We start from the raw sequence: 11097 nt of genomic DNA on the forward strand, positions 1-11097 counted from the left end.
GCAGAGAGAAGGCTGCACATTTCTCATTTTTACCATAGTAATGATTATAACCCGTACTCAAATGTGTTATACTGATTTAATTTTTTATACTCAGATGTTGGTAAAACAGCGAACATTCAGTGCCCCCCAATGATTAGCCTTGTTTTTTTGCTGTAGACTACATTCTGCACACACACTGTGGATCCGGTCTTGCATAATGCAAAGCAAGAAAATATTGCATAACTGTCGGAACTGAGACAGCTGGAGCATGTGGTCCTCCTCACTTTCGGTTGGCCATCGGTCAAAGAGGCATACATATATTCCGACAACAAATAAACTTTCATATATAATGTATTCTATAACTTACATTTGTTCCATGAACTCAGTGCAACTCGTTTTTATTCTAAGATCTCTTACTGTCAACGACAGAGATAAGGAGTTATAGGGTTAACTACAGTAGGGCGGAGCTAAATTCTACTCGGCGAACCCTGTAACATGTAAAACACATAATACACTCATGAAAGGCTACTTTGACGATTGAGCCAGGCAGATTTTGGCACAATGCATAGTGAACTCAAAATTTACGATTATTTAAGCACAGTTGAAATACTGACCTAGATTATATGAAAGGTCGTTGTGTGCCTGGCAATTGGATGGCGAACTATTTCATATCAGCGATCTTAACGGTCCGGTCTCAGTGTGGAATGTTGATGTGAAACAAACGGAGCCGTTTCGGGGCTATCTGACTTCATTCTTTGGGGAGCCATTTGGGGATACGGAGACATTTTCATGCCCACTCTATCCTCGACAGTGAATTTGACTCTACACTTTAAAAATGGAATCTTATGAAGGAGCTGGGCCCGGTGAAGGAGTACTAGATTTGTCGCGTTTGAATCTAAGCAGTTTGAGTCTTGACAATGTCAGCGAGGAGCGCAAGCGGGACACCCGGCAGCTGTACCTCACGTTTAACCGACTGACCTCGCTACCCGTGTCAGTCTGCATCTTTTCCAACCTTGAATTTCTAGACATCAGCAACAACGGGATGTCGGTAATCTGTGAAGACATAACACGGTTGATCAAGCTAAGGACATTAATAGCTAAGAACAATCGTCTAGACGAGTTCTCGCTGCCCAAAGAGTTCGGTTTGATGCAGCTAGAAGTTCTGAATTTCAGTGGAAACAGATTTGAAGTGATGCCGGGGCAGCTGATGAACTTGCAGCGTTTGCAATCGCTTTCTCTTGGGGGAAACAGACTCAAAAGTATACATGGGGAGATAGAAAATCTAACCAGGTAGGTTTATTATGGATTGGTGTAAGTGTTTGTGGCTGTATTATTGTTACACTAATCTTCTATCTTACAGTAACTAGCCTAGAGCCTGTCCTGATGGCTTCACGCTAAGTAGCAATAACTTGGACAGTGCCCTCCTCGGCGGTGAGAACACTAGTTCGTGGGCCCGTGTAACAATTAAAGAGTTGTTGGTTGTACTGATGCCCCCTTTCCGTTGGGTTGTTTTCCAGAAACATATTAGCCAACTGCAATATGCTAATTTGGTTGTAGCCTACTGAGCAGCATACTCATGTATACTTTTGTAGCTTTTGAGATGCCCTCACAAATCCTGCCAAGTGCTATTGGGAAAGTTGTAAAGTCGTATCTGATTGTAGGCGTGGCCGTCGTTGATACAACTGCGTTGATACAACTGCTTTCAGGGCAGGAAACTGGTTGGCATGATGGTAGGCTAATACTAGGAAAAGCTGCCTTGGGAAGAACAGGCTGTGTACACATCATTTTATTACGCCATGTCCACTTAACCAGCTGTAGGTCACGGTGACCGAGGCTGTGACTCGATGAGCCAAGTCCCTATAAAGCCGCATTCTGTCCCTGGCAGAAACTGTAAACATAGTCTTATCAGTTCATGTGTTTAGCAGCAAGTTATGGTGATTTGACAGGAGGACTAAAGACCAGCTAATTTTTGCTCCCCTCTCTGTTCTTATTCTTATACATTAGGTCTCTCACTCACTCACTTACTCACTCACTCTCTCAAACATGCAAATATGGTCAAAGAAACAATAAAGTTATAATGATAACATGAAGAGGATGACAAATGTTTAGTAAACATTGAGTTGAACAAATTAAGTATAATTAAAACCATGAAAATGTAATACTAACAGCTAGGCTATCCAATATCAAATACTTAATGAAAATAATTGATGAAAAAAGTTTCATAAACATTATATACATCACGTTTTAAAACAGTATTCATAGATATTACCAATATAAGATGAGACAGTATAAATAATAATATTAATATTAAAGATATTGAAATCTAAGAATTTAATCATCTCAATATTTGTCATGCTTGTTCTATATTCCTTAAATATTAATAATCTGTTACAAATTCTTCTGTTTTAAATTTTTTAGTTCTTTTTCTCAACTAGCATAAAGTGTATGCCAGGAACGGTTAATTGTTTGATTTGGTAAAGGGGGGAAAAACTGGGAATTATATACATTTTGGACTCTTATTTTCCACTTTCTACTATTTCTCAGTTTGATTTTGTTTTTATCACATTGTTTACAGAGCCTCTTTGGTACCCAATATTTTGTATACCCTTTTCAATTAGTAGCTTATGACCAGATAGGCTACTTATATTTTTGTTTGTAGGCTATTTGTCTTTCTTTTGTATTTAAAGGTAATTTGTGAGTAGCGATGTAGTTAGTTTTGATCTTTGATTACATCATTCCAATTTTCATTGTATCCTATTTCTATTTCAGTTTCAAGTATAACAGTAAAGTACCATTACCATTTAATGTTAGACTTGATACTTTGAGGTTTTGGGGTGAGATATTTTGGGATCTTGCTTCTTATCTATTAATTTGTTTTTGCAAAGTATTATTGAATTTATTTTTGGACAGCCTGTTGGTGATTATACCAGAACTTTACTGCTCTTTTTAAAACGTGTATAGTGTATTGGGAACAAACCTAGTTTTGCACTGCATGTGTTATTGGCTTACTCGGAATGTATTTTGAGGATTTCTCAATGGGATTGTTTTTACAAATTGTAAGTCAAAAGTTTGTCCCCATATCTTACTTGAACCGGTTATACACTATGATGATGGTCAGGTTGGAATGTATCTTTTTTATCAAACTTTTGATTGGAATTTTGACTTTTAAAAATGTTGTTTTAATAGCTCTTCTAACAAGTTCTGCTAAATATTTAGTTGTTAGGGCAAAACTTCCAGTGTACTGTAGGTGATAGGATGACATGGTCACCTCCACCTCTTTGTTAGTGAGACCAGGGCATGCTGACTATTCTAGTGCTTTTGCCAGAAAATGTGTGTGTATGTTCAGTAGTGTTGGACTTGAGTGAAGTATTCTGTTCTTTTGTTCCCAACTCTTTCTCTCTTTTTTGCTCGCTGTTTCATTTACACACCCATACAAACAGGTGTCCTAAACAGCTCAGAAAGCATTCTCTATTTTCTTTGCTCCACTTCTCTCTTTTCACACCTCTCTCTCTCTCCCTCACCTACGGTATGACCTGCCTCTTATCCATCTTTCCCCACCCCCTTTCTCTGTTTTCCGCACCTCTCTAGCACATATTCTTATTTTTTTCTCTCTTTATCTCTCTCCTTATCACACATGACCTAGCTCCTATCCTCTGTCCTTCCTCCATCTTTCTTCCTTAAACTGTCCAATCACACATGAGCTATGATTTAGCTCTCATCCTGTGTCCTCCCTCTCTCTATCTTTCTCAGCCCTATCTACCCATAACAAATAGCTTATTACCTTCATCCCACCCTCTGCCCTCCCCCACGCTCTCTGTTCAGCCCCCTCTTTATCTCTCTCCCCATCACACATGACCAAGCTCTTCTCTTCTGTACTCTCTCCCTCTTCCTTATCCCTTTACCCATCACACATAACATTTGATCGAGCTCCCATCCTTTGTCTTCCATCCCTCTCTATCTCTTCCTCATCCCTCTATATCCATCACACAAGACGTAGTTCCCATCCTTGCTCTCCCCCTCACCTTTGACCTAGCTATCGTCCGGCTCTCTCGCTAATAATAATTTTCCAACACATACCAGTTAGCCTAGGTAGGCAGTCTGAAATATTGAGGAAGGGTTCCTTCTGACTCATAAAAAAGGAAGGGCATGGACAAACACCAAGAAGACAGAATGCCTCCCCCTCCCCCCAAACTGTCTCCCCCTTTCCCCACTCCCTCTCTATATCCATCACTAGTCATCAGTTTTGTCTGCCGGATGGGCGAACATGCAATAGGCTTACTCCTTTCACTCCCTGTCTCTTCTGTTCTTGTCTATATACATCTTTTGTAGTACATTGTTATTGCACATTGGTGCAATTTGGGTGATTCATTTGCAGACTTGACACTGAGTAATCTTATTCAGACACACACAAATCTACAGGAACAAACACTCCATTACTTGAGTCACCTGCCAACTTTCGTGGGAGAAAACACACACACACACACAGAGCCATGTCATCACCTCCATGCGATATGTGCATAGTGAGGCTTCACTTGGTTTCTTGTCTTTAAAGATGTTCAGTGGCCAGGCACACACACGTCCACTACCATGAATAATTCTGCCGCAAGGCCTCTGATGTCTTTCAAACCGTCTATTGAAACAGAACGTCTCTCCCTGCCTCTGTGTTACTGTATCGGTGCACCAGACCTCATGTTCAGACACGTGAAACTAGTACAATTGAAACTGGGCAGTGGTTCACTTTGATCAAGTAGAACAAGGCTGTGTTTGACTCTTGTCACGCCCTCACAGTCTGGAGCTGCTCTATCTGGGAGGTAACCAGATCACCTGCATCCCTCCTGAGCTGGCCAACCTGCCTTACCTCAGCTACCTAGTCCTGTGTGACAACCGCATCCAGAGCATTCCCCCACAGCTCACCAGGTAACCATCACACCACCAGCTGCAGCTCACCACATCCCAACCATTGTCTCACACAATCAGCAGTTGCAGTTGACCATATCCTGCAGTTGATCGTAACCAATTGTACAGTTATATTCATTCACTAAGAGACCACCACGTAATTATAATCCAATCAGCCAATCAGGTGCTGGCAACAGGATTAGAGTTAGTGTTTGAATGACTTTGGATCTATTGCTCCCTCTCCCAGGCTCCACTCACTGCGTTCCCTGAGTCTTCACAACAACCTACTGACATACCTGCCTCGCGAGATCCTCAGCCTGGTGCGCCTCCATGAGCTCAGTCTCCGAGGAAATCCACTTGTGGTGCGATTTGTCAAGGAGATGACTTATGACCCTCCCTCACTGCTGGAGCTGGCGGCTCGTACTGTCAAGAGCCGGAATGTTCCTTACTCCCCATGCGATCTACCCTCCCACCTCCTGCACTACCTGGATCTGGCAAGCAAATGCCCCAACCCCAAATGTGCCGGTAGGTCCCTCACACAACACCTTTTGAATGGCATTAGTCTCTAAGGATACGTTGTGGGACACACTCAAAAGGGGTCTATGGTGAAGTACTAGCATATAAATCTTTGTTGAAATGGCTGACAAACTGAATAATGTGGGCTCTCAATACATGTTGGAGTCTGGAGTGTACTGACTGTCTATCTCTGCCCCGCAGGTGTGTACTTTGACTCGTGTGTGCGCCACATCAAGTTTGTCGACTTCTGTGGGAAGTACCGCCTCCCGCTCATGCACTATCTGTGCTCCCCAGAATGCACTTCTCCCTGCAGCTCAAACCCGCAAAGCGACGCGGAGTCAGAGGACGAAAGCAGCGTTCCTGCTGACCGCCTACAGAGGGTGCTTCTTGGCTAGCAGGAACCAGAACCATAATGGACGTTGGAACCATGGTTGATCATTTTGACTTTTCAGTACCTGCTCTGTGTATGACACATATTGCAAACATACACACACACACACACACAGGCAGTGGTGTCATCAGACTGTCTATCAGTGAGTAGCTATTCTGATGAAAAGGGCAAAAGGATTTGGGGAGAGGAAGGATAGGGGCAGCTGAGACAGGAAGACAGACTATTATGCTGATGGACTTGAGCTGATCCTGCTCTTGGCCAATTGGCCCCCACAAACACAGAGTGTTGTGATCACCCCCCAACATAGGGGGGCAGCGCAACACAAAAACAACCTCAGGCTTAGTCTGGCCAGGCATGAAGAGTTTTTCACCACTGGCTCAAGCACATGAACCTGCCTTCTCAAAGGACAAGGCACAGTTTGAGACCTCAAAGTGCTTGAGAACAAAGGTACTGTGACTGATGAATAATGTTCAACTCACCCACAGGATGTGTATTTGGGAAATGTTTAAGAACTTCTATTACACATTTAACCCGCACGCACACATACATGCACACACGCGCACACACACACTCATTGTGAATTGTGGCTCACTTGTTTGTATTTTTGTATTCTGAGGACTTGGTTTTCTCTGGCTACAGGCATCTCCAGAGATGTATAAACATATGTGCCCAAGACATTGAGTGCATGGGTGGGAATATAACCCTACTGTTCCCTACTGAGTGTGTGTGTTCAATGTAAAGAGGAGATACACTAGTAGTTTGTTGATGTTTAGACAACAGGAAAATGTTGATCTATTGTTACAATAACAAATAATAGTGCCTTACTGAATAACTGAACCAACTGAATAAAAAAAATATATAAGGATTTTTGCGCCCTGAAATGTGACAATATTAACAAAAATGTCTTGTCATTATCTGAAAGTAATTTTTTTACCATCCTAACCAGAATTATATGAACATGGAGTAAATGTAACAAATGTATTGTTTTTATACAAACCCAACCTTTAAAAGTCAAAGACTGGTAGCACACAATAATAGTGTGCAAGCAGAAGGCACCTTACTGACTAGATCATAGCACTCATATTGAATAATATCTGTAGAGCTGGACTAATTGGGCACTTTCATAAATATAGAATGTAAAGTATATATTATCAATAATAAAATTGTGATTTTAATATTTTACGTGTGGTATCTCCCAATTTGTAAATGAAGGCATGCATACCAATAGACATAATACTTAGGACGATATTGAAGTATTTATTTATTCTATCTTCTGTAAAAATTGATTATTAAATTTGGACAACCAACTTGATACTTTATCATACTTTTCCCATCATTTCTCTCCAAATAGTCTTTTAATCTGGCTACAGTTTGAACTGTGCTAAAGGATGTGTTTTAACCATAGAAGCTTTAGAATAATTAAACAGGCAGCTGTGTGTGTGTATATATATACACACAAACCTAAACAACCATTTTGTTTTAGACTTTGGAGCATTGTGCTGGGGTCTGCTTCATTTGCATATGAACATTAAGTTCGTTACAGAGGGTGAATGGTAGAGAGCCCTCTTCCCTAACCCAGAACTAACACCCTAGCCCCAAAGCATTTTGCTTCAGAGCATTCTGTCTTGCAGATCTCTTTATAGTCCTTGCCAAGACCAGGCCTGCCAAAGTGACACAAACTCTTCGTCTTTCTCTCTGTTTCTAAGTCCCTCTCTCTATATTCCATGTTTTGAAATCTCTGGTGGTCAACACAGACTGGGCTGTATTCCTCAGAACCCAGTTGTCATTCTTCTCATTCACCTGCTTTGTCTGTCTTCACTCAATCTCCCTATCCCCATTTATTTCTCGCATACAGGCATGATAAGATTATAAAGTTTGTTTAATTAGTATTCCAGGAAGTGCCATCAGGTGCTGTGTACTACTTTTTGTGGTATAGAATAGTGTGATATCGGATCAGTGCCATTGACCGCTCTCCTTCCAACAGCAGGTGTCTACATCACTCTAGTACAGACAACATTGGCCAGGTGGACAGCATGGAGTCAAGTTATATATGTTATAGTTATAGATTTTAAGGTGTTTGACTGAAAAAGAAACGAGGGCGCATGCGTCCTTGTGTGTGAAAGAGACAGGGAGCGCTCGTGTGGGTATATCTGTGCCCAAACAGAGGATGCTGCAACCTGATACAAACTCTCGAAGCAGCCATGATGAAACTAAAGCAACCATGAACAGACGGCTCAAGACATCACTACAGTTAAGTCAAGCACCAGAGCTTATAGATCAAAGAGGAGAACTTTAACTTAGAGATTAAAAGAAATAAGGGGTTGGAATGAGTTTGAAATGTGGATAACCAGGTATGTGGGTGTATACACTGGATCCACACAGTACTGTCCAGAGAGAATCTACCGGAACTTTCAATTTAAGGTAAGGGAGCTGTGTGTGCGTGTGAGTGTTTGTCTACACATGCAAACTGGACATGTTCTTTTTTCATGTATGTGTGAGCGTTTGTGAAGCATCCAGTATGCATAAGAATGCTAAAGCAATGTGACTGTAGCTAAAGATGACAGCTATCTCTTTGACTAACCTCAAAGTGAAAAATAAATAAACATTACACAGAAGCATAGCCAATCCCAAACCATAGCCGTCCAATGGTCAGTGTTAGGTATTTTGGAGAGAGGTATGTGGGATTGAGCATGGACACAGGAAAGACATGCACAGGCAGACCTGGAAGTGCCACAGCAAGGGAGGGATTTCTTCTGGGACGGATAGGGTGGGGGAGGCTAGGGGGAGTTATTGTATTGTACATGATGCCATGCCTGGAGAACAATTCTTTCCTGCACACCAAAGCCAGTGGATTAGGGAGTGGAATCCTCTGGAACTCTGGCCTACTGTGGAATCAATGCAGGACAGGAAGTGGTTCTGCTACTGTATGGCAGGATATGGTGCTGAATAAACACTGATCTGGCCTGAAGGCTTGTTTGTTTTCTTTTTATAATATTATTTCCCTTCAAAAAATACACAGCTCTTCATCGTGTAGCAGAGTAGAGCATTGGGGTGTCCAAATGTTTACACATTAAGCAGACTAGTCTCGCAGTGCAACTATTTTCGCCAGGTAACATTTGACCAAGACTGACAGTTCCTTTCAGAACCAAGATGATGTCTTCCATTGAGTTTGTTGTTCCTTCAGTCTTATCAGTCAACATTTTTTTAAATGTAAAAAAACCTATGAAGCAAGGCAAGTTGCTACTCTTACATCTTCCTCTCTTATTACACCTTTGTTTACTGTTTCTTCCAACCTTCCTCTCTTTTCTTTCCAACCTTCCCCTCTCCTCCTCTCAAAGTTAATCTCTCTACTTGAGTCGAGATGTTCTGACTGCTCTGCTGGGTTCGTAAATTAAATATTTACTCCTGTAGTAACCCTAGCACTACTGAAGGCCATCTGCTCTTAGGCCATCTGCTTTCAGGCCATCCCACCTTAAACCTGATCTTTGAGGAACCTGATATGGGACTCTACTCAGGGAGGAGAACTGAAGCTTCACAGCGTCAGCGAGGCCCTATAACTCCCTGACAGCTGACCTCTGTCAGTTTAAGTGACTGAGCTCAGAAGGTAGGGGTGTTGTGCTATTGGGATTCACCAGTTGTAGGATCAGGTCAGCAGTTTGATTCATCTATATGTAATCAGTTTAGGGCACAATTCTTGCTTCCTGTTCCTTCAATGTCAGTAGATGAACTGACTTTCATTGTACATCTATAGCTCCTAGAATTGGTGGTCAATTTCTCAGATATCTTTCTAGTGAGAGTTATTGTTAGTGTCACCTATTTTTTACTCTATTCATCTTTCCCTCTCTGAGATTGTTTTGGATCACAAGTCATATTTAGGGACATCAGACATTCAGACTTGGAAGACATAATTCAATTTAGATCAGCTCACAACGCCATCTGCTGGGGGGTGCTAGAGGAAGACAAACTGTGTATGTTTACGTATACACATTTGTACGGATCCAAAATTGGAGCTTTTCTCACTTTTGTGTCCATATTTTGCCCACCTGCAGCCATTTAGAAAATGTACAGAGTCAAATGCACTCAGACATAAGACTGCATTCAAATGCTACACAGAGTCCATAAAAATACACAATAGGCATACCAGTTTACACAGAGGGCCTGTTGAACACACACACGCACATCTCTCATACCTTTCCAGCATGTAGATCTGTTTGAGACCTAGGTCTGTTAACAACCACACACACACGGGGTATCTGTGTCTGTGTGATAGGGACCAAACTTCTGACTATTCCTCAACTTTTTTTCTTGATCTCTCACTCCTCCCAGCTCTTGTCCTTCCCTCAGTTGATGACACTCCCTTGTCAGGAATGATCACATGCATGCTGGCTCACACCGTAAATCCCCATAACGTTTTAATTACACCTTCATGCAGCTTCAAGAACCCTGACATCAAGAAACTGAAAAGTGTACCTATGATTTGTCAGGAAAGTTTTCGCTTTGTTTAAAATGTAGGCCTTATTCACATCATGATTATCATCAATTCTCATCTTTCTATGGACCTATTATTCATGTAAAACAACATTTTTCCTTTGCACTGCGCCAATAATTTCATATTATTTATTTTCACAAAGACTGCAGCCTCTCCTATGTTACACCCTGTCCCACGCGCCACCCTGTCCCCAGAGACAACAGCATCGTACTTTCAGGCGTCAAGTCAATGCCATGCGAGCTTGTGCGCTTTGGTCATGCTAAAGCCTTTAGCGTGTGTTGTGAAATGATGGACGCAACAGGGTCAGTCAAAGGCTCCGTTTACAATGTATGTGGGGCTTGCGGGTGCGCATAGTTTGAATACGGTTATCCAAATATGTACAGGTGTTCTGACTTTCTATGCTACTGATTTTGCAGCCTTAGCGCAAATACCCATTCTGACGTCTTTTGTCCTCAATAAACTAGATAGGGTATGGCCAGGCCAGGCCATGGCGCCACGTTAACAAGCTCTAATTACAACAATTAGTCAATTCAACATTATTTTTTAGATATTTGGAGAATATAACAACTTTGAAGCTCACATCCCATTCGCTACCTCAGGCTTCGGCTGACAGTTGGCCTATGAATGGTTGATAATTTTGTTCGTGAAAATCTTGATATTTATTTGGGGACAATGGCATGGCTGGATAGTTAGCTACCTAGTATTGTTGTTACAGTCACTTTCAAATTATATGGACTGTTTGTCAACCGTATACGCAATGTTATTGTCTTTGAATCATGCTTCCATAATGTTAGCTTTCTGGTTCATAGCAGAGTCGTAGGGTTCT

At 41.7% G+C, this 11097-nt stretch overlaps 1 protein-coding gene across 1 annotated transcript; it reads left to right on the forward strand.

The window, feature by feature from the left end:
• The first annotated feature begins 489 nt into the window (after positions 1-489).
• LOC124485789 (leucine-rich repeat-containing protein 58-like) lies at positions 490-6959 on the forward strand. The gene is made up of 4 exons (XM_047047588.1): positions 490-1269; positions 4768-4896; positions 5123-5400; positions 5593-6959. The coding sequence occupies exons 1-4, from the start codon at positions 815-817 to the stop codon at positions 5784-5786; spliced, it is 1056 nt and encodes a 351-aa protein (XP_046903544.1). The 5' UTR covers positions 490-814; the 3' UTR covers positions 5787-6959.
• Positions 6960-11097: the final 4138 nt, after the last annotated feature.

This window comes from Hypomesus transpacificus, chromosome 23, assembly GCF_021917145.1.
Source record: "Hypomesus transpacificus isolate Combined female chromosome 23, fHypTra1, whole genome shotgun sequence".
NCBI classification, from domain to species: Eukaryota; Metazoa; Chordata; class Actinopteri; order Osmeriformes; family Osmeridae; genus Hypomesus; species Hypomesus transpacificus.

Bases quoted from the DNA above. Each gene is read 5' to 3' on its own strand.
- LOC124485789 (XM_047047588.1), top strand. From the start codon at position 815: ATGGAATCTTATGAAGGAGCTGGGCCCGGTGAAGGAGTACTAGATTTG. The intron at 1,270-4,767 runs GTAGGTTTATTA...ACGCCCTCACAG, and splicing joins GAGATAGAAAATCTAACCAG to TCTGGAGCTGCTCTATCTGG. The intron at 4,897-5,122 runs GTAACCATCACA...TCCCTCTCCCAG, and splicing joins ATTCCCCCACAGCTCACCAG to GCTCCACTCACTGCGTTCCC.